This window comes from Syngnathus acus, chromosome 8, assembly GCF_901709675.1.
Source record: "Syngnathus acus chromosome 8, fSynAcu1.2, whole genome shotgun sequence".
In the NCBI taxonomy this organism is placed as follows: domain Eukaryota; kingdom Metazoa; phylum Chordata; class Actinopteri; order Syngnathiformes; family Syngnathidae; genus Syngnathus; species Syngnathus acus.
The window spans coordinates 2,507,327-2,529,919 of record NC_051093.1 but is presented as its reverse complement, the minus strand read 5'-3'; the positions used below and the strand labels follow the sequence as shown (position 1 = coordinate 2,529,919).

The following is a 22,593-nucleotide window of genomic DNA, read 5'->3' as shown; positions in this document are numbered from 1 at the left end:
TGTGTGTGTGTGTGTGTGTGTGTGTGTGTGTGTGTGTGTGTGTGTGTGTGTGTGTGTGTGTGTGTGTGTGTGTGCGTGTGCGCGCGATGGTTATATTTGTTCTTGTAGTCTCTGCTGGTCCAGACAAGCCGTCGCGCTTTGGGAAAGATCGACCTGACGTTCATCAACACCACCTCCAAGTTCGGTCACCTGCTTCCAGACAGCCCCCATGTGACATAAAAAAAAATGCCGCCCATGTTGCTCGTGCCAAAAATCACTACTTAGTCAAAGGGTTCAAAAACTAGGGTTAGTGTTTCAAATTAGGGTTAGCGTTTCAAACTGGGGTCAAACACTCGGGTTAGTGTTTCAATTTAGGGTTAGCGCGTGATACTGGGGTAAAAAATTAGGATTAGCGTTCCACAACGGGGTCAACGGGTTCAAACACTAGGGTTAGTGTTCCAAATCGGGGTCAACGGGTTCAAAGACTGGTTAGCGTTCCAAAATCGGGGTCAACGAGTTCAAAAACTAGGGTTAATGCTTCAAATTCGGGTTAGCGCATGGAACAGGGGTCAAAAACTTGGGTTAGCGTTCCAAATCGGGGTCAACTGGTTCGGGGTTAATGGGGTCAAAAACTAAGGTTAGTGTTCCAAATCAGGGTCAGCGCTTCAAACCGGGGTCAAAAACTAGGGTTAGCGCTCCAAATCAAGGCCTTTGATTTTGTAAAGAATGACTTTTTTGTAAGAAACAAATGACCATGTAAAGCTTTTCTTTTTTTAGAAATAAATAAATGAAAACAAAGGCATTGGATTAATAACAAATATCAATTTTAATCTCTTTGTGATTCATTCAAATTATATTAAAAGCATCAAACTCTCAAGACAAAGGTAGATGTCATGACACAAACACTTTGGTCCACTTTGGTGTCAATGAAAACAACGAGCACAAACATCCAATGAAAAGGCACCACTGTTGCCACAGCAACCATTTCCCAGGCGTTCACTTTCTCCCGCCTGGCCTTATTTGGAAACGTCAGCATATCCTATTAACTACACGGATACCTCTCTGCCTGATGGTTTTCTTTCGTCACTCACTCACTCGCTCACTCGCTCACTCGCTCGCTCACTTGCTCACTCACTCACACGCACGCACACACACAAAAAAAGGAAAGGAAACCAAAAGTACAACGTCATTGAGACATTGGGGTGATAAGTTGAAACAATTCGGCCAATCAGGAGGCGCTACAAACAAGATTCATCTGTGATGCATGTGGAACTCCGAAACGGTTGGTTGACGTCACTCCTTGGAAGAAAAACAGCACGCTTCAGGTTTAGTCTGTCAAACAACACAAAAGCTTTTGCCCGTCTTGAAAAATTAGGTAGACGTCTGTGAAAACCAAAAAGGCACCTAGCTAGCACGTCACTTCTTGGCGTCGGTCAGAATGATGTTGGCGGTGACGAACATGAGGCAGAAGACAGCCCACAGCAGCACGAACCACACCCAGGCAGCGTGGCGGAAGGGCGAGCGGTGCGTGTTGACGGCACGCCGGGCCGTGATGGGTTCCACATGGCGGCGGGCGTGATAGACCAGCAGGGCGGGCACCACGTACTGGATGCCCGTGCCGGCGTAGGCGCCCGTGATGCCCACCAGCGACTCCAGATTGTGCGTGCAAAAGGCCACCAGGATGGGCGGCACCAGCGTGATGAGCGGGAAAACCACCCGGTCCACCACCCACGGGTAGGTGCCGCCCTCACGGTGGAAGAGCGTCTTCCAGTTGTTGCGCAAGGTGACGGCGATGATGGGGAAGTTGGTGCTGATGGTGAAGACGGGGAAAAGGCCCAGGAAGTAGCGAAGCGCCGCCACGTCCAGGACGTGGCAGTTGTCCGTGAAGTTGAGCGTGTACATGTCATGGAGGAGCGCGCTGTCGAAGCAGAAGATGGCGGTGAAGGAGAGCAGCGCGTAGAAGCCCAGGATCAGCACGTAGTTGGCCAGCGCCAGCACGCCCACGCGCTTCTTCTCGGAGATGGGCGTCACCACCGAGGGCAGCGAGTGCTGGCACATGAAGGAGTAGACGCAGACCCCAAAGAGATTGGGCACGCCCGCCAGGGAGGCGGCGGAGGGGCGGCCCTCGCCTTCGCCCTTGCCGATGCGCAGGAGCGCCAGGATGATCATCATGGTGAACGCTGGAGGGGAAAAGACAAGGAAGCACATACAAACATTACATTGGGCAGGTCAACCGGTTGGTAGTTGGCTTTAGGTTAGGTTAAGGGGGCCTTATTTTAAATGTGAAATAATATAATAATGACAAACGTATTGAAAATTGTCAGATACCCTGTTAGCAAGTCAGTCATTAGGTTACTTCATGAATGAGTAATGGCCAACCACTCGCCCACAGCACGTGACGTTTCAATCCAAAGGTTATTATTTCAAGCTTGCTACATTCTTAATGATGAGACATGAGGAAGAATGTCTCCAACCACCTGCGATGTCCACATGACTCCCTCGTCCATCAAGCGCTCTCATTCTGACAACAGCAGTCGGATATCCGTCAGGATAAAGTCGTCACACGCACATGCCGCACACGCCACACACGCCCACGTGTGGACAATTGAGCGTGCTAGCTATGTTAGCAGCAGCCAGTGTGATTTATCTTTGCTTTGCAGGCCTGCCAATGACCTTGATGCTTCAACTTAACAGCCCTCTGAGGACCGTCTCACAGACAAACACATACACACGCACCGGACGCTCCAAGGAGACATCATTGGAGGAGGTTCGCTTCACAGGACATGGCATTGACGTGCTTGAATAATCAGGTGACGCTGAAAGGTCGTCAATCTCAATTGGAGCTACGCAATTTGGGCGAGGGGGGGAGGGTTAGGGCGTTGGCGCCTAGTTAGTGGCTGACACTAGTTAGTGAGTGAGCTAATGAGTGTGTTAATTATTGAGCTAATTAGTGACTTAGCTTACTTAATGAGAGTAAGAAAATGTTGATAAACAAGCAAGTTTGTCAGTTAGCTTGTTCGTGAGTCAATTTTAGTTCATGAGCCAGCTGATTAGCAAGTTTGTGAGCGTTGCAATGAGCAAGCTAGTTGTTCAAAAAGAAGAAATGATGGGAAGTTTGTCAAGGTGACACCAACAAGTCAGAATTTGCCGATTGAAAATCTCCACACGAGCGTGCTCGTGCTGTCCGAGAGTTGACTGAGGATAGCCGGGCGGCGAGCGGCGTGACGAGGCCTTGGGGCGAGGCCGGGAGGCGGAGCCCGCGGCACGCTAGCTGCCCGCTAACCCTGACTTCACGAAAGGTGACAGAGGATGAAGTCAACACCGTGTCGCACGCTACGTCGCAACCACGACACCGAAAAAAAACGTGACGGACAGGCTGGCGGGACAAACGAAAACAAGAATGTTACGAAACCAAGGAAGCAAGCATGAAAAGGAGGAACAAAAGTCTCAAAGGAAAGAATGATGAAGAAAGGACGTGAAAGGTGGAGCCCTCACTTTCATCAGTGCCCCAACGCGTCTTTAAGTGCGGACACTATTTTACTTCGAGGTGGCGGTGAGTGACAGTCCAATCAAGGGTGGGACGGCCCGTCAAGCTTGTCAGAGTGAGGAGATGGGAAGTTGGGACGCCAAGCGGCACCGCAACTTTGACGGATGCACCTCGACGCCACACACACCAAGGATGAAATCCCTGGAGTATGGTCAAAAAAGTACCAAGGGAGGATTTCATAACATCATCGGAACAAACGTGGCTGGACACATCTAACGGACAAACTTAAATTTGGTATAAGTGTTTTTCAGGCTCTTTGAGAGTTTTTGGTGGGTCTATTAATGGTACGCATGGCTACCAAATTTCATGTTGCTAAGTCAAAGTGTCTTAGGGGGCTGAATTTTTGGTTCGCAACCTGAGGAAATGCTTTGACCCTAAAATGGCCACTTCAAACCAAAAGGTCAGACGTTATGTGTCATTTTGGGTACGACTTTCAGATCTTTTTTGTGGGTCTACTCATGACAGAAATGTCTACTAAATTTCACAAAGCTGGCTTCATGAGGCAGATTTTGGACATTCTAAAGTCTTGAGATTGAATGGGACGAGATCAAAATATCGTCTGTCCGTTCGTAACATCTCAACTTTGTCAACCAGGAAGAAAACTGACATTATTTTGTCTTTCGTGTGATATTGTAGAAAGATATGAAGCCTTACCAATCCAGCGCATGAGCGAAGTGAGGATCTGAAGGTATTTCGTCTTCTGCGCGTTGAAGAACGTGAACGGTCCCAATAGAACGGTGAAAAGGCTCTGAAAAAAACCCATCAAATTGTCATTTTTATTCAAAGGCTAATAAATGCCAGATGATCTTGTAAGGCAGTTTTGCCGCACGACTGTCTGCACCTCGTCAAAAAAGCAATAAAACCAGCTAAGGCTACTTAAGAAAAGCGTCATTTTGCATTTCTAACTTCTGTTTTTCCAAATGATCTGGAAAGGGACACGAGTCAAAAGGAGGAACTCGATTACCGGACCGAGCAAGCATCATTGAGAATCACCATGATGATGGGCAAGATTCACAGTGGCTGATTAACTAACCACCTAAGACGGGGGGAAAAAAAAAAAAAAAAAAAAATCAACATCATTACACTAAATGACCGCCATGATGCTTTGGTGCGTTTTGGCCCATCAGCTCCATGTTGCAGAAATTCACCTCAGCTCATCGGAACGTGTCAATTTGTTTCGCCGCTTATCAAGCTCGGCTTCCACCCAGTCGGCCCGTAAAGGTGCACTGGGCCGAGAAGCAATAAGCGCTGAGTCAGGGATGAGAAATTGCAAAGGTGACTAAGGCGCTGATGGATACAAGCTCCGGGATTCAACCTATTAGCTCCTCATCAGAAGGCCGCCTGCCCGCCCCCGGGCGAGACGGCAAAGCAAAGAAAAAGCACAAAGTCAAGTTAGCATAAGAGGAGGTTCAAGGAAGGGGGCGGGGGCCTGTTAGCATTAGCTGCTAACTTTTTTTTTATGTACTTATACGTTAGTGAAAATACTGCTGACGCTTGGAGAAGGACAATGTCCATGAATTCCAATGGGGGTGAAAAAAAAACTAATGTCATAGATCTTTCTCGCCCTGTCAGCCGTCGCAATAAATTTGCCACATGTTGCTCGGCCAAAGTCGGGCTGACGTTGACGCGGCTCACGCATTTCCCTTCTGTCTGTTCTCCGTCCTGTTTGTGCTTTTGACAGAAGAAAATTGGACGCGCACGTCCGCGACCACATCTCGCACTGACCGTTTTTGTGTGTGTGAATTTTTTAGAAGAAGAAAAAAAAAATCCATCAAATCATCAAGGGTGGCGCTTCGCAGCCTGTTTAAGTGGCATGATGGAAATCTGGTCAGAGATGAGCTCAGGTCGCGGCAACGAGGTCAGCGCGGCGCCGCCAGACGAGAACGATGAATAATTCTGCCGCTCCATTAATGAAGAGCACCGATCGGAATTTCAACATTGTGCCGACGCTGACGTCCTTAAAAAAACAAGCTTGACCGGGAACTGAGATCATTTCCTAAGGGAAGCCGGTTTCGCAGGAGCGGATGGAGCCCAACAATGTCTTCTTTTTTTTCTGTCACTCATCCGTGATTGACCTTGAGTTCCCCTTCAGCAATCCCCCGCCCTCCCCCTCCAAATTTGGCACCTACTGCGATCTTCTCCATCAAGCCATCTGTACCCCGGACGTCTCCTAGCACCTCCACGTCAAACGACGTCTTGCGTTCAATCATCGCTTTCTGTTTCTTATACCTGCCGCAGATGTTGCGCGGCTTGTCAAGGTCAAGTGCACAGGATGGAATCATGCTGGATTAAAAGTGTACGGAACATTAAACAGACCCAAGTATGGGATCATGGAGGGGTTTCTCATTAAACACGAGCCGTTTTAGAGGTGTACATGCATAAAATGTACAATGGTATCAGGATACTAAAATGGAATATTGGAGGTGTGTAAGCCATAAACTTTCATCGCAATGTGTTCAATTACAGGGGTGTATACATAAATTATAATTTCAATATGCTAGAGTGGAACACGACTGTAACACGCGTGCGCACACACTATAGCAACAGGACAAAGGCAGCAAGCGTGTGGCTAAGATCCAAAATGGCGGCCCCCGCAGGGAACGAAGGTCAATGAGGCTCCTCGGAAGAAAACATTTAGCAGTGTGTTCATCAATCAGCAATGTACAGGGGGAGGGGGGTAGCTTTAAATTAACTTTAGCCCAACACGCGGGACAGCGGCCACACAACGTAATAGAAATATCTACATGGAGATAAGCTGCCAACAATGCGGCGTAAGCATAAAGTGCATATAGCGCATTGATTTTTTTTTTTCTCTCCCCTGCAAAGGGGCCATAAATCAGGCGTTAAAACGGCGCGAGGTGGAGCACGCCACCCGCCACTTGGCGAGCTAAATGCGCCAAAGGCAGGGGGACAATCAAGGACATGGCGTGGTTTTAATTGGAGTCTTAGGACGGGCAACATCCCCGCCCCCCTCGAAAGGCGCCACCGCCACCCGCTTCTTAATCTTTTCAATCATAGCGGCGCTAAAGAGGCCGGCCGAGATCAACGGCGGCCGGCGTAGTTACGCAAGTGCCTCCCTCCTGGCACATTGCCGCCACATTGGCGCCACGCTGCCTCTGTGGAATCAATCAGTGCAGAAAATCACAGCCAATTGATCCGCTTAGCAGCTTCTGCCCGACCGGGGCGCTTTCTGTTGTGTCACATCAAGTAGCGACGGCTAGCTGCCAGCGCGCACGCTAATTAGTCGTCGATCGTGTCGATCTGCTGCGCACATCTGAATCAGACGCAAAGGAGGTCCGAGAAAAATACAACCGTGCCGAATGAGACTGCGAGACATTGGCAACGGAACGTACCAAGTTCAGCCAGAGGGCAGCAGCATCCAAAAAAAGACCAAAGACATTCGAGTGTCTATTAAGTGGTTTGAAAATGAATAATCTGGAGGAAAAATGACAGCCAATTTCTCAAGTCAACCTTTTGGAAAGTGACTTTTTAATCAACGGCGAGAGGACAAATCATCACGGCCGGCCGAGAACAAAGCGTAACAACAGTAACACTTGTCGAACACTATCCCACCTGGCAGAGAGGGGGAACTTAACAAAGCAGCGAAATGATGAGCGACAACAAGAAGCATCCTTTAAAAAGCTGAAGATTTATGGCCCCGACACCGGTGTAGTGGTCCGGTTTTACTCGGCTCCTTAATAAAGCACGATGCTTTTATGTTCGCCGCATTCATCGTCAGCCCGCGTTCACGCTCTGATTGTTAAACATTAACGGCAGCGGCAGAAGGCTCATTTACATTCCGCCGACGCCCGTCGTTTCACTTATGATTTATGCCCGCCGTTTTGTGTCCCCTTCAACGCCGCCGCCATATTTCTCATCTAATATGCTATAAATCAGACACAGACTCATTCAGGCCAGCACAGATTAGCAGGAATTACGGACACTTTTACGTGTCGTGCTGATCCTGAAATATATCGCATGGTGGCGCCCAGAATGGAATGTTTGGAGAAATGTGGAAGGAGGAGTGCCGGGGAAAGGAGAAGGAGAAGCGAGGACTTACCAGAAAAACTCTGTAGGCGTCTTTCCTGGTCACCGAGCCCCAGCACGCGTCCGTGTCGTTGTACTTCACAGCTCCTGCGCTGCACGAATGGTTCCCGCTGAAGGAATAAACACATTCGCATTTCAGCGGCAAATATTTGTGAATATATTCAAAATGTTAGCACGGTTGAAAGGTTTTGGAAACTCACATTGTCCTGTCAACAATACTTTTCTGACACCTGTCAATCACAATTGAGCGGCAGGATTGTTTGGAGTTTATTCACTTTGGCGGGGGTACCTAATGAAGTGTCTGGTTTCTTTTTGGGGGGGCGGGGTTCTTTTTTTGAAGGAGAAAGCAGGAGCATGACGGGCTCCCATCACGCCTCTCAAACAACACATTGTGCACTGAGGCTGTTATAATAAAGCACAGTGGCAATAAAAATGGGTCTGGAAGCCAGCGAGATTCCCGGGAGCGCCGGCAGCCGAGGGAGGTCAGGCGGAGTCAGCTCGCTGTTATTGTCTTCACAAATACCAGCAACAACTAGAAGACGGCGCACCAGCCGCTCAGCCCTGCCAAAACATGCACGAGCGAGCCTTCCAATATGGATGGGGGGGGGTTGGGGCCTTCGGCTACAAAATATATTTAATTTTATCCAGCGGTAAAAGTCAACAAACGTCCACTCACCAGGCCACCTCCATGAGCGAAATGGGCACGGCAGCGGCGTAGATGGCCAGGTCGCCGTACAGGTACACGATGATGCAAATGTAGAACATGTTGACGCCCACTGCAAGACAACACAAGAAGAAAAAGTCAAATGTGCGAGACTCGCCGTAGGCCGCATATTGGAAACGACACGTGAATAAATCCCATCAAGAGTCGTTGTGTACAATGCGAAGCGTTTGTGGACATTCTTAATCAAGCAGCGGCGCGCTCATCTTCATCATCGGAGCAAACAGCTCGTCGGCAAACGTTGGTGGACAAATAAGGCCAACGTGCACGTTTGCCTCATTAATATGCACGCTCGTCGCTCCGACGCATGGCTGCAAATATGAAATTAACTCAGCCACACAAGGGCAAACTTTGATTCCTCGCCATCTGCCCTCACGTTACTTCCTCGTTATCATCACGCAGCGATGATCATCCGAGTGACCCCCCCCCTCATCCATCACCCTTTTGTGGTTGAGGCAAAGAGGGAGGGGCGGGGGATCAACGGTCAGATAATTGATTAGCGCCGAGGAAAGTCAAGGCGGGTCCAGTGAGGAGGAATAAAAAATGTCAGCTTTATGGCATCAAACCTTGAATGGGCTCTTCCATTAAAAGTCCGAGTTGAGGAATTAAACAGTAAAAAATGAAACGAGCACATAAACAAACATCCATCAAGTTAACGGGCTGGAAATCCAGTCAATAGCCCCTCGCACGCTGCCGTCAAAGATGTAATCGTACTTTATTTTTCTGGGGGATTGATGATTTGCAAGAAAAGCTTTAGAATGAAAGTCGTCTGCAATCCAGAAGCTAATTAGCATTTTGTGGGATGCTGTGCTTTGCTGGGTTCTGTGTGAAATGCAAAGATCATAAATCCTTGCTTGAGCCCCTTTCTCACTGTGCATTAAATGCAGACCCCCCCCCCTGTTCAATGTCAGTAACATTTTCCAATTAGCAGGCGCCGCACGCCGCACGTGTCGGAGCCGCGAGTGGTCGCCGTCGTCTGTCAGCGGAAGGCCAGCTTGACTGACAGCCGCCATGACGGCCTAACAACGGCACAGGCTGTTTTTTAATTAAGTTCTCAACACGTGGGGAGGTACAAAATCAGGTAGACAATGCAACAATGTCACATGGACTTTTGAAACATGCTCTCTAAATATGATCACTTTCAAGGTCTCAATTTGTTCAATCTTTTCCTAAAATGGTTCAGCCCTTGTGCTTGGTCTCAAACCATTCGTTGTACAGTTTGCCCTCATTAACCTTCGCCTTCAAGTTTATAGTCTGATGAGTCTGCTGGGAGGGAAGAAGATCCCAGGGAAAGTTTGATGAAGGAAGATTTACAAATTAAATCTAAATGGAGCCCGGCCCCCAGGCAGCGGCCCGGCCACACACGCAAACACACATATACACTTCGTTCTTAAATATCCACAAGTAGGACACTGCAGCAAGAAAACATGACGGCAGTTGACCTTGTCAACACGGAAACTGATGCAGAGGAGAGAATTGTCACGATAACAACACAATGTCCGGACGCCACCATTTTTTACTTCCAAAATGAGGTTGAATACTTTTGTGCTCGATTTTTTTTCTACACTTCCAGTACACTTTTGTTGCTGTTCTATTCCAGTCCTGCTGGTGGCAGTAATGAGCAGATACAAACAAGTGGCTTAATTTTACAAGTATTCCATGTACTGGATCCACGAGGTCACTGCACCATTTGGCCCCAATGCGACTCACATTTTAATAAGTTGTTTTTTTAAGATAGTTCCTCTCTCTGCCAATCATGTTAATTGTTCTTCACAAAAATCACCAGGAGACTTTGTGGTTGGCGTGAAATTTTGTCAAATTTCATTGGCAATCGCAAAATGACACGAGCGCTCGGCTCTTTTCTGCTGGCGCTCTTGCCAAGAAAGAGGAAGTACACACTTGTTATCACAGGCTAGCATCTGTCCCTACGCACACACGCGCACACACACTCCCGTAATCCTTTGCAATTTCGTCTTTTGTCCGAGTCCTTCTGGATTAAATCGTCACTTGACACGTGACTCGCGCGCGACTCGACGGTTGCACACTAAAATGTATTTGAAAGCTGACATTTAGGCTATTAACATTTTGGCAATGTATTCAGATTAGTGAAGCAGCATGTGGTTTATCTTCACACTCACCTTACCCAAATAACTGCCAACAATTTGTGATGTGTATTTTGTTGTTTTTCCCTAAAATTGGTGGATTAATTTTTTTAAATTCCTTTCTCATCAAACAATTCGTCAATTGATTTATTGCGTCTAGTAAAAAAAATTACATCATCAATCATTACATAAAATAAGCAACTTTATACACGTTTAACACATTATAAAAAAAATTAAGTACTCAACTAAATTAAGCAGGAAAGATAACAAGAAAATGCTTCATTAAAACGAACCACATTTTACAAATTTTAATTTTTTTTTTAATTTAAAAATTCAAAATCAATTATAAATAAGAAAATAAAACATGAGTATGAATAATTATATTTTTAGGGATTTCACATGCCATTTTGATCATTTAATTTCATAAAAGAAGAAAAAGCTAAAGCTTGAAAATATTTTTAAAATACACTATTTTACTTTTTAAAAACAATTATTAATTCAAATGAAAAAATACAATTAAAACACGAAAATGAAAGATTATTTTGACAATTTCATGTATCAAAACTCTGAGCGTGTTTATTTCTATATAATAGAAAAATATTCTACCTTTTCCAATATATTCGCCAATTGCCTAGCATGTGTGCTGAGAGCTCCCCCTGCTGGCCGCACACCGAGTCCCACAAATGGCCAGTGACGATGAGGTTGCATGAGGGCCTGCAGAGGTAATTACCACCTGAGGCGTGCAATCTTTTCCTAATGACATTGTGTTCTTCTTTGTAATTGTGAAGGCAAGATCCATTTATGGAATTCCATCGGCATGATCATTCGGGCGAAAAAGGTGAACGACGGGACAGACGGACGCCTGGCGGCGAGAGTGTTTACCTTTGTTGAAGAACATGGACGCCATCTGGCCCATCTCTACGCGCTCGGCAATGTCAAAGTGGTCCACGGTACTGCCGGAACGTTCTGGGGAAGGCGGAGTGATGTGAATTATTGAGGAAATGTCATTTATATTATATATTTATTCCTACTATCACTTGAGATGAATGCATTTTTTTTGGGTTCCAATGATGTGACCACTTACGAACTGACAAGATGGGCTTGGTCTCCGGTTCGGCCCGCCCCCTCGCTGTGCTGTCATCGTCTGAGATGTCTGAGGCAGAGTCGTCATTAATCTGCTGGTTAGGCAACGCAGTCGTTGTTAAAAAATCAATTCATAATCTATAAATTAATATATGATAAGATAACCTCGTCCTGCTCTCTCCTCTTCCATCGCAGATGAGCGTTGGCCGCCGCCATCGCCTCGATCACGAAGGTGGTGGTCATGTAACTGATGAGCGGGGAGGTCATGTTATTAGGTACAAACAAACAAATAACAATAAAAAATGTTAAAATGTGGCGTTACGTTCTGAAGCGCGACACTCACCTCATGAACGCCAGGAAGGAGATGAGCGTCAAGCTGACTACCCAGCCGGCCGTGGCGAAAGCTCTGGGCATGGTGAGGGCCCCTGTTCCCACAATCAGGTTGAACATGTACACCAGACCCACCTGCAACAGACGGCCATTTTGTTACTTCTCTTAATGCTTGTCTTGGCTATACATTATTTATTCACGCTCATGTTCTTGCCCACTTAGGAAGGAGCCGATCAGCTGTCAGAGAGCTTTAATCATTAAAAGTGTGGGCCCAGCGAGAGGATGCGCTTCAGCACTTTCGCTTCCTCATTGAGCAATCCCGTCTCCAACAAAGCACGTGCTTCGACGTCATGAAACGCTTTTATAGAACTCTAAAAGGAGACGAAACGAATGCTTCGAGGTGGCATACTCACAAAGGCAGAGTAGGGCTCCCCCGTCTCTGTGATTCCACCTGCCATGGTTGTCAGGATTTATCCTCACCTGATGGGGGGGGGGGGGGGGGGTTGGTTTTGATAAACACAATTGAGAGGACAGCGTTGAGGTCCGACGTCATCACTGACAACTTTTTCACAAGCAAAGACCTAGCACTGAAGCTTATGGAAAAGCAGACATCAATAGGATGGAACAGGAGAGAGATTCCAAGCTCTTCAAAGATGGCCACTCGTGAGTCAGTATTTTACAGGTCTGGCTCCATTCAGTTGGTCAGATACCAATCAAAGCCCTCGAAATCTGTTGTGCTGCTGTCAACTCTGCAAAAAGGTTCTCTGTGCCAGACAGATGGCAAAAAGAAGACAGAATCAATCCTGTATTACAACAGCAACAAATGCGGAGTCGACATGCTTGACGCAATGTGCCGACAGATGTCTACAAAGGCAGGATGCAGAAGATGGCCACTTGCAGTGTTGTTCTTCAAACATTCTAGATATGGCTGGAGTCAATTAGTGGATAATCTACCGGCAAGTCACTGGCACTAATATCAGGGAATTCTTACGTCAGCTGTCTACAGAACTGACATCAGCTGAGATGTCAGCCAGGAATCCCGTAGCGATGGCAGCGTCAACAGCAACGGGACAATTGACAATTAGTGACTTGTCAGATAAAAGTAGGATGTGGCCGCAACAGAACTGTGATGTTTGCAAACATCCTGTATGTGGAAAATGTATGGCTAAAATTTGCATCGCCTGCAAAGATAAGGCTGTCTGATATTGTTACACTTTGTTTCATGGATAAGGTTCTAGGTATAAACTGCTGTATCTTGCACACAACTAATGTAAATAAGTTTTTGTTTTTCGACTAGGCATGCTAAATAAATAAAAGTCCATTTTATTCCAGATTTGTCCTACAAACGCGCATTAAGTATTCATGACGCAAAGTTGTGCGTTTTTTTTTTTTCTAGAATGCACTTACTGTACCTGTGGAGAAAAAAACAGAACAACCAGTATACCCACATTGGGTACACCCTGCATTGTAGTAATCCTTACATCTGTCAATGGGGCTTCCCTTTCTGTAAAATGTAAACATTAGCTCACCTGTCTTGCTGTATGTTTTGCTAGCTGTAGGTAGCCGCTAACAGGGCTAGCAGTACGCTCCGAGGCGTCAACCGGATTAAATCCACACCGACCAGCCCGCGAGCTCCACGCGAAAGCAGAACCCTTCTCCCAAATTGCAACATAAGCTGTTCATTTGGTCCACCATAAGCGAAAAGTCGCACAACGTGACACTTTCCCCATTAGTGTAGCTCAGAAGCCGCCAATGAGGCGTTCAAGGGGGTTCTCAAGCGTTTCTGCTTTGAATTTCCGAAATAAGAGAACATCATGCTGTTTTCGACAACGTAGATTTTACTTTGAAGGATTTCCAAGAGATCATCTGACACGTGGACTTTGCACGATGTGTTGGCGACCTAAGTGTGTGAAGAAATGACATGAAAATATTTCACGATGTAACCGGACCATTGTTTATATGAGTTGAGGAGAAGTGCAATATGAAGTGAACTGATGAATGGAATAACGTTTACAAACAATGTCAAATTAATTGAATGAACACTTGTTATCATGCCAACTTAATCAGCGTCTTGTAATCACAGAAAATTGATAAATATGATCTCTGGCTACATTTCCAAACAAATCATGAATTTTCATGTGTTTTGATTGTGTGCGCTTGAATTTAACTGTAAAAGTCTGGTGGAATCCAAATGTGATACACCACCGCCAGGAAAATCCCAACAGTGACAAAATAAAAAATAAAGAAGATGAGGTCGATGATTTCCGCAACCCGTCGGAAGCGTTTGGGCCGAGGCGCGTTGGCTGCACTCGCCATTTCCCGCTGAGCCACGAGAACCTCCTGCAAGACCAGCCTCAGCTGCTCGCGCTGTGACGGAGGTCCAGTCTGGATGGGCAAACCTTCCGCTTTCTCCTTCACAGGATCTGCAAGGACAGAGGTGGGTTCCAAATGGACTTGCACAATTTGCGCAAGCGTCACGTGTCTGCCACCCACCTTTCTTCTTCCGTTTCTCAGAGGGAACTTCCCTGTTGGACACCCTTGTCGACTTCTTGGGGAACTTGTCATCCAGGTCGATGATGAAACTGACCAGCATGGCCTCCAGCACGCTGAGGCCCACCAGGGCGAACACACCCACGCAGAAGTTTGCTGAAAGGCATCAGAGGCGTCGTCAGCGAGAGCGCGACAGGACGGATGCGACCGCCCGCTCGCTCACCTATGATGGGCAGGCTGTCCTCGGTGGAGGGCAGCAGGTCCTTGAGGATGAGCAGCAAGACGGAGATGGACAGCAGGACAGTGATCTTGAAGCTCAACTTCTCGCCCCGGGCTTCGCTGATGAAGAAGGACGCCACGTCCAACACCAGCAGGTAGAAGAGCGGAATGATGAAGTTGATGACATACAGCATTGGCTTCCGCACGATTTTCACCTGTGCGCAATGGCCAATTATGATGAGAAACATAATCTGAGGAGCTCAACTGTGAATTCTTGGAATGCAGCAGAAGTGGACTTGACGCAAACCTCACCTGGTAAACCAGCGAACTCCAATTCTCCCATCTCTCGGTCTTCTGAGTGATTTCCAAGTGCTTCAGGCTCCACTCCCCACGAGTCACCATAGACTGCTCCGAGATGTTTGTGAGAAATTCGTCGCCGGCGAAGGCCCCGACTCGTATGGCCTGATCTGATTTGGGATTGGGACGACAGGCGTTGAAGAAGCTTCCTTTCCGACTCTTAGCCCGCCGTCCACTCTTACCGTCACTGATCATGGAGGAGAAGGTGATGTTGCAGCTCTGCCGGTCGAAGGGGAAATTCCAAAGGTCCAGCGTGCACGTGGATGTCAGCCGCTGACGGGCGCTCTTGTGAATCATTCCGTTGGAGAACACCCTCACATGCTCACTCTCCTGGACGCTCCCGCTATCCGAGGCACTGCGATTGGTCAGAGAAAAATAAAGACAAACTTTGTGTGTCTTTCCAGGCATGACTTCCTAGGACTTGACCTCAAGGATAGCCATGCCAACCACATCTCATGTTCAGTGAAACTGAATTTTATGGAAGACGCTGTGACCCTAAAATGGCTGCGCCAAACCAAAATTCCAGACTTCTGCGACTTTTCCGTCAGATATTGCCGCTGTGTGCGTCCATTAGTTGTGCAAACGCACGCACAAAGGTCTTGTTCTTATTGTGCGGTTTGATTACACGTGACGTTCTGCAAACGCACGGAAGCCGCTATTCAAATCGCTCACAATGATTATATAATAGTCATGTCTTGTGTTACACTGAACATGTGTGAGACACAAAAGGCACAGTGCGGCGGACTCGAGAGTGCCACCTGCTCTTACGTCAGCAACAACGATGGAAAGATGAGCTAAGTCAACTCACTCCTCTTGGATGTTTACGTTAGGCGTCCACAGTTTGGAGCTGGGAAAGGTGAATTCGGTGATGTTGCAGAAATCGGACGGTTTCCACCTGAGGAAATCGTTCTTCCAGAGCTGCCAAACAGAAAAGATAAAACGAGCACCACATAGAAATTGTTAATTTGATACGCGTCGACTGAGAGGCTTCTCACCATTTGAATCCACACGTGGCTCATGAAGGTTTGAAGCTTCTCATCCTGCGCATTGACAACAAAGAAAATTAAAGTAGAGAAACTATTTTCATTTTGCGTTCTAAAATTTTTGCAGGCTGATGCAAAAATGTGTATGACGTCAAAAATTGACGTCAACCTGTTGCCAGCCAATCGCAGGGCACACAGAGGCGAACAACCATCCGCACTCGCACTCACACCTAGGGGCAATTTGGAGTGCTCAATCGGCCTACCATGCATGTTTTTGGTATGTGGGAGGAAACCGGGGAACCCACGCAGGCACGGGGAGAACATACAAACTCTACAGGGAGGGCCGGAAGTGGAGTCGAACCCGCACGCCCCAAATTATAAGACGCTGTGCTAACCAGTGCGCCACAAAAGAAAACCACACAAAACGACAAAGAAATTCTAAACTCTCAGCATAAAACACTCAAAATGAGACAGCTGGCATTAACTGACATCTGATACATGAAATACAGAAAATATCAAGTACACTTTTTTTGTGACTTACCACCTGAAAGATGCCGTATAGCAGCATGTTTATCTTCACGTCAGTGACCTGCCTCCAGTCCTTGACGGGCCTGACGTTGGCCAGGTATTCGTTGGAGGAGCTCAGCTTTAAGTGCTCCAGCAGATCCGAGTAGGAACACTCGTTCGCCCGGTTGCACGAGGCTACAAAGACAAGTTGCCGACTCATCAAAATAACTTTGAATGAGATCGAACCGCATGGACTCACCGGCCAGGCTCAAAAGGACGACAGCTCTCCAGGCCGACATGCTCGTTTGCCTCAGCCGCTAAAACGGCGGCTTGATAAAGTGCGCGCGGTGGGAGGCTTGTGTCAACAGCACAATAATGGGCCGCTGAACGCATCGCGGCGCTCCTTCAGCCTATTATACCCAATGTGACCAATTGAGTCAACAGATGTGGAAAACGTTTACACGAGTAAAATGTGACATCACAATGAGGACAATTCAGGCACGTCCTCGCTCAGTCAAATTAAAAACTTATATACTGTAAAATTAACATGGTTTTTATCTTTATTGTGTTCGCTTATTAGATGATTTATTGTAAGTAAAAATATGAGCACATATGATCTGACGCATATTAACAATATTACTAAACTAAAATAAAAAAAAAATAAAAAATTACTAAATTGCTCCATAGAAAGTATCCCTGAACTTGAAAATTGGGAATCATGGCCCCACAACATTCTGTCCCCAAAGCCAGTTTGACATTTGGTCGACATCAAAACCAGAAGCCATGCCTGAAATTGGATTTCAAACGGCCGTTTTAGTTTTTTTTTCCCTTAAAAAATGTCAATTGAATGTGGCGGGGCGGTTATTGGTACACATCTGTCGGCAGCTGGAAGTCTTTAAAGGTGTAAAAAGAGATGTCCCCGGCGTCCACCACGGCAAAGACCACCTGGACGTCACCACTCTGGAAGCTCAGCTGCTTGACGACCGCCAAGTCCGGGACGGGCCCGCTGAAGCTGAAACCAAGTACCAGAACGGCTCAAATACCAGTATAAGATGGGAAAAAACAGGGACAAAGGTACTGGGACAGCTGAAGGAGCGTCAAAGTCCGACATGATGGCGAAAGCAGTTATTGACGTGTGTTGACCGAGTCCATTCACGTGGACAAAGAGGACACAAAGGATGCATTCATGTCAAACTCAATCAAAGTCAACTCACCTGCACACGCACATGCGGGCAAAAGGTTTCCCCGGGTTGCTCTTCTTGAAGGAAGCCACCGTGTCGGGTTGGTAAACATTGAAACAAATCCTCCACTCTTCCGAGGCCTTCAAACTGAAAGCATGCGAAGCAGATGGACTGTCTGTGTCCCATCCAATGAACCATTGGACGGAGGTTGTTTTTGCACAGGGCATTTAGTGAAAGGACTGCTGATACCTGGACGCTCCCTCGAGCAAATGTGAAGACTTGACCACACTGATTTTCTCGAGCAGTTCACCTGGAAGTAAAAAAAGTGATGTTAAATTCAACTAGCCTACTGCCTAAACAGGCAGCGGAAGAGAAGAACACTGAGTGGTGGTCTACCCATGGGGATGGGTTGGGTGTGGTCGTGTAACGGAGTGACTTCTCTCTTCCACAAGTGATCCGGCCGTTCGCTGCGTCTCTCTTGCCGGCGAGCCAGAAGCTGGTGGTAATCAGCCCAGTTTCGGCACTGCCGTACCTTCACATCAACGTTCAGTTTTTAAACTATGAAAAGAATTTCAGAGTTTGGTTTCAAACCTGCTTTTTAAGCCCCCTTGCACACCGCTTTGTCTGTGTTGACATCCCAGTTTCTCCTGCAATCTCTTCTCTCCCTCTCTCTGTCCTTGGCAGACATCTTGACCTCCCGCTGGTTGAGCCTCAGCGTCCACGGTATGACGTCACACTCCCCCACTGTCAGACCACCAGGCAGCAGACACGGGTCTGGAGAGGCCAAGCGACCGGCGTGTCCGGCCACGTTTGGGAACACGATGGAGCCATCCCAGCGGGAAGAGCGGCGATGGGTATGTTCATCGGCCTTGTGGCCGGCACGAGGTTCCGTTGTTATCCACCAGGGTCGGCCCCTGCTTAGATCTGACGAGTGGCTTTGGACCCCCGAGGTGCCTGGTGAGGATGGCGGCTGAGATTCAGGAAGAGTTGAATCTTCTTCCTTTCGCTTCACATTGGGTACGTTGTGAGCTTCGCTGTGGCTGGATATAAAAACACAAAATATAATTCAGACCATACTGGCTTGCTGCCTAAATAGGCAGATGAAGTTTCTTTTTATTTTAATTCACACCAAATAGTTTGCTGCCAAAACGGGCAGTTGTAATAAATAAATCTCAACTCAACACAATGTTTTTGTTCCATGAGTCCCACCTGCAAGTTGCGACAGGACTGTCGCTGCGCTTCCTTTTCAGCGTCCGCGGCAAGTTGAGTTGCCTGGCGTAAGACGACGGTTCCGAGCTATGACCGACAGAAGAATAAGCTGATGTCACGGCTTTTACCACCTACCCACCCAGCTGCCGCGTCCCCGTTACCTAGCATCGAACCTGTGCACCACATAGCCCAGCCTCTTCAGATGCCCAAACACCTGTCGTGAGGAAAAAGGAGAAGTTCAAAAGATTCATTTTGGGAGGGAATGTTAATTATAGTACTTTTTTTTTTTTAATCCATTATTTTCCTTGAGGGATTTTGAACGCCTGTTCTTGAGTCAGGTTTCAATGAGTTTGACTGCTTAATGAGATAATTTTCACAAAATCCCAAGATTTCATGACTTGAATTTCATGAAATCTGGAGGAAAATGCTAAGAATGTCAAACTTCAGATAATAAAATAATGTACATACCTGATACTGCTGCAGGGTCACAGTCCTGGAAGACAAAAAACATTCAAAGCCATCCTGGATGGAGAGTGGGAGGTCCTGGTAGAACACCTGCACGTTGCCCTGGCACAGAACAGGAAAGTAAACCACGACCCAAAAGGGGTGCACGGGGCTTCAGCTGCCACTTACACACTCCATCAGGTAGAGGGCCTCTTCGGGGAGGAGGTACTGCTTGCCGCTGGCTGAGAATCCCATCGTCTGCCAGAACTTGCCCTGAGGAACAAAAGTCAAAGATAAGATGAGAAGCCCTTTTATGAGAAGGGGTGGAGAAAATGAAGCTCAGCCACTCACTGCTGGAGACAGAAGCTCCACGATTTGCTCACTGGGAATCCAAACGGCCTTCACCAGGTTACCTCTTCAAAGAAAAAAATTAAAAACATCAAAAACAAATCAGACATGATGAAGGCAACATGATCACGCTCACAGCCTCTCCACCCGCTCCTCCGACACCAGGCTCCAGTGTTCACTCAGGCTTTGTTCCAGACGAGCACGCTGCTCCTCAGAGTCATCTGGGTAGAAGTCTTTTTGACCACGGACCGGGATCTTGTGACTCCGGGTTCGTGCTGAAAACAGCTCAGATGGGCTGAAGAGAGAACGGAATCAAATAAAAGAAGAGACATATAGTATTTGAAGTACAGCTGTCTTGATACAGATTTAAAAATAGTCTTGGATGGGCAAATCTTGGGGGAAAGGTTCTAGTGCTTTCTTGAAAAAACACAATAGAAAATGTTTCCGCTCATCAGGCCTCAACTGCTACAAAACTAGAATTAATCACCCAGCCTTATTAATATGAAGATAAACCACCTGTTATTGATTTTCATCAAAACACTCAGTGGAGGGCGACAGAGAGCCACGTGTTACAACTGCAGGAACGTTTCTGTGGAATCAATTCTAATTCTGCAGCGCACCGCCGAACGCGCAACCGTAGCGCGTCGCCGACCGCGCAACTGCACCGCGCTGGATGCATTACTGTGACAGAGCCGTCGCTGAACTTTAGAAAATATTTTTAAACTCCTGATGTACTTTCCAAAATTCAAGTGGACCTAAGTGCGCAGGGAGCTTCATTTTGTCCGATCGCGCAACTGCAGCGCATCGCCGAACGCGCAAACGTAGCGCGTCACCGACCGCGCAACTGCACCGCGCTGATCGCATTATTGTGAGAGCCGTCGCTGAAATTTAGAAAATATTTCTAAAGTCCTGATGCACTTTCCAAAATTTAAGTGGACCTCAGTCTGCAGGGAGCTTAATTTAGTCCGATCGCGCAACCGCAGCGCGGTTTTTTCTCTCAAACTTTCGCCATGCTGGCTAAAACTTTTGCTAATTAGGCAATTGAGTAGGCAAATGATGTGACGAAAGTAGCGCCAAAATGCTGCCGAAAATAAGGCGGCTGTTGTCGCAATACTGCTGTCAGCCGCCCCCCATATAAAAACAATTTTCTCAACGGATCTTCACGATTCACGAAAATGATGCTCCCGACGGAAAAAAAAAACACGGAAATCCGCGGAAGATTCTCATCCCTGATATATACAATTACGACTCAATTCATTCAAAAATGCCAAGGAAAACGAAAGTTCACCTTAATATTTCGCTATAAACGTTTGGCTGGACATCGTCCTTGTTTTGGTCGGCCATCTTGGTGACGCAAGCTACCACGCACTTCCTTCCGCTCTGGGTCCTAGTGCCACTCGTGTTCAACCAACTCTCATTCGGATTGACAGCCAAATGTCATTTTCATAAAACAAGCTATAAGAGAAAAAATCTGAACTATAAGCAAAAATTACAATTTTATTTATTCGACCGCGAAAGGAGGGCCAGATTTGATAAAGTGAAGGGGCCCGGGGTCCAATAGTTTTTTCGGACATTTTTTAACTATAAAAACTTCATGCAAATACACTGTTATAAAACAATTTTCATTGTCACAATTGTCTTTGTTTTTCAAATGACAAAATAACCAAATATAAGCCATTCAGGCAGATGTGAACAATTCTAAAAACACAAATTCTGCCTTTCATTCAACATTGAACAAACTGTATGAAATACCTTAAATTTACATGAGTGTAAAATGATTTTTCCCTCGTGAACATTTTAAACAGGAGTTATAAGTAATGCAAAGTTGTCTGTTATTAAAATTTAAAACAAGAGCATTTTACAATATCTTTCAGAAAGTAATTGTTTGTGTCATGTCTACAGGTTCATAACATCAACAGTATTAGTCTGGTAGTGTCGCTTTAGGTTAAAATCCTTAAACAAGGCAACCGTCTCTTTACAAATTAAACAAACACAATTGCCTTGATCTTTAGTGAAGAAGTATTGTAATTCCCATCTCTCTTGAAAGCGACGGCCCTCGATGTCAACTTTCCTCGTTTTCTTCGCAGTCGGCATGGCAGAAATGAGCGGAGCGGGCGCGCGGCACAGATGCAGACTGACATTATTAAAGTGGTGCTGCCACCTTTTGGTAAAAGGAGGAATTATAGTTTCAAGTTTCATTATTTTTTTTATTCAGTTTAACAGTGCAGGCGGGCCATAAATTATACATTATAAGACCGAAGATGCGGGCCGTATGAAATTTGACCGGGGGGCGGATTTGGCCCGCGAGCCGGACTTTGGATGTACCCTGACGTTTAGTTGTGCTTGTATCAAAGCCGCTGCAACAGTATGAGTTGTTGCTTTTCCATTCCCTATCAATTAAATAAAACATTCCGCTTTAATAACTTTATTGGAAAAACGTAAGAACCTTGAATGCAAGCTAGTCTGGGTGTCAAACTCGTTTTTGTCGCGGGCCGCATCGTAGTCATAGTTTCCTTCGGAGGGTCATGATGACTGTCAACAAATCATATTTTATTCAGTATTGGCGGCACAACCTGTGGATCAATAAGTGGTTTTCAAATGAGACGAGTAAAAACGGTTCAGATATTTTCAAAAGATGAATGGTGAAATTTACTAGCAATATCCCTATATATTTAAGTCTAAATTTTGCTAGCAATATCTATTTATTTTAGATTACCATGAATTCATTCAAGCCAGAGCTGACACATTTTCTCGTCAAAAAGCATAGGATATCCCTCAATCACCTAGGCACGGACGGGGTTCGAACCCGCGATCTTCGGTTTACGAGACCGACGCCTTACCACTTGGCCACCGCGCCTGGGAGTGGGAATTTGGCGTGGAGATCATGTTTTATAAATAATATTTCTTACTTTCGGGCCAAGACCCTGAAATGACACTTTGTAACTTAAGTGCGAACACGGGGCGAACAGTTCTGGTATTGGATTCATCTTCCCCGAATATTACGCCATCAACGATTCAAAGTAGGACTCAAACAAGAGACATGAAA

General features: G+C 46.5%; 2 protein-coding genes, 1 long non-coding RNA gene and 1 other non-coding gene across 6 annotated transcripts; 1 reads left to right on the top strand and 3 right to left on the bottom strand.

The window, feature by feature from the left end:
• Nucleotides 1-786: 786 nt before the first annotated feature.
• On the bottom strand, nucleotides 787-13,590 carry tmem104 (transmembrane protein 104). 3 transcript variants are annotated; one of them, XM_037256475.1, is made up of 10 exons: nucleotides 13,339-13,590; nucleotides 12,223-12,289; nucleotides 11,823-11,944; nucleotides 11,645-11,726; nucleotides 11,481-11,574; nucleotides 11,279-11,362; nucleotides 8,250-8,349; nucleotides 7,587-7,683; nucleotides 4,181-4,274; nucleotides 787-2,159 (listed from the first exon to the last, which is right to left on the bottom strand). In XM_037256475.1, exons 2-10 carry the CDS (start codon nucleotides 12,265-12,267, stop codon nucleotides 1,396-1,398), a joined length of 1,482 nt encoding a protein of 493 aa, XP_037112370.1. In that variant the 5' UTR covers nucleotides 12,268-12,289; nucleotides 13,339-13,590; the 3' UTR covers nucleotides 787-1,395. The 3 variants fall into 3 exon arrangements, with proteins under 3 accessions (XP_037112370.1, XP_037112373.1, XP_037112371.1); XM_037256478.1 differs by having other exon boundaries at nucleotides 11,481-11,571; XM_037256476.1 differs by lacking the exon at nucleotides 13,339-13,590 and adding an exon at nucleotides 12,373-12,574.
• Nucleotides 13,591-14,137: 547 nt separating this feature from the next.
• LOC119125701 lies at nucleotides 14,138-17,049 on the top strand. Its single transcript, XR_005098517.1, has 2 exons — nucleotides 14,138-14,246; nucleotides 14,324-17,049. It is a non-coding gene; the product is annotated as an uncharacterized LOC119125701 (long non-coding RNA).
• tsen54 (TSEN54 tRNA splicing endonuclease subunit) lies at nucleotides 16,908-20,974 on the bottom strand. The gene is made up of 12 exons (XM_037256474.1): nucleotides 20,836-20,974; nucleotides 19,684-19,842; nucleotides 19,551-19,614; nucleotides 19,389-19,472; nucleotides 19,224-19,322; nucleotides 18,917-18,969; nucleotides 18,756-18,842; nucleotides 18,163-18,586; nucleotides 17,943-18,078; nucleotides 17,796-17,856; nucleotides 17,580-17,693; nucleotides 16,908-17,377 (listed from the first exon to the last, which is right to left on the bottom strand). The coding sequence occupies exons 1-12, from the start codon at nucleotides 20,889-20,891 to the stop codon at nucleotides 17,227-17,229; spliced, it is 1,488 nt and encodes a 495-aa protein (XP_037112369.1). The 5' UTR covers nucleotides 20,892-20,974; the 3' UTR covers nucleotides 16,908-17,226.
• Nucleotides 20,975-22,332: 1,358 nt separating this feature from the next.
• On the bottom strand, nucleotides 22,333-22,404 carry trnat-cgu. The gene has a single exon. It is a non-coding gene; the product is annotated as a tRNA-Thr (tRNA).
• Nucleotides 22,405-22,593: the final 189 nt, after the last annotated feature.

Coding starts and splice junctions, on each gene's coding strand:
- tmem104 (XM_037256475.1), bottom strand. CDS start 12,267: ATGGCAGGTGGAATCACAGAGACGGGGGAGCCCTACTCTGCCTTT. Junction 11,945..12,222: donor GGGAGCCCTACTCTGCCTTT/GTGAGTATGCCA, acceptor CGTCTGTTGCAG/GTGGGTCTGGTGTACATGTT. Junction 7,684..8,249: donor TCGCTCATGGAGGTGGCCTG/GTGAGTGGACGT, acceptor TTATTCCTTCAG/CGGGAACCATTCGTGCAGCG.
- tsen54 (XM_037256474.1), bottom strand. CDS start 20,891: ATGGCCGACCAAAACAAGGACGATGTCCAGCCAAACGTTTATAGCGAA. Junction 17,857..17,942: donor CACCCAACCCATCCCCATGG/GTAGACCACCAC, acceptor TTTTACTTCCAG/GTGAACTGCTCGAGAAAATC. Junction 17,694..17,795: donor TTGCTCGAGGGAGCGTCCAG/GTATCAGCAGTC, acceptor GCATGCTTTCAG/TTTGAAGGCCTCGGAAGAGT.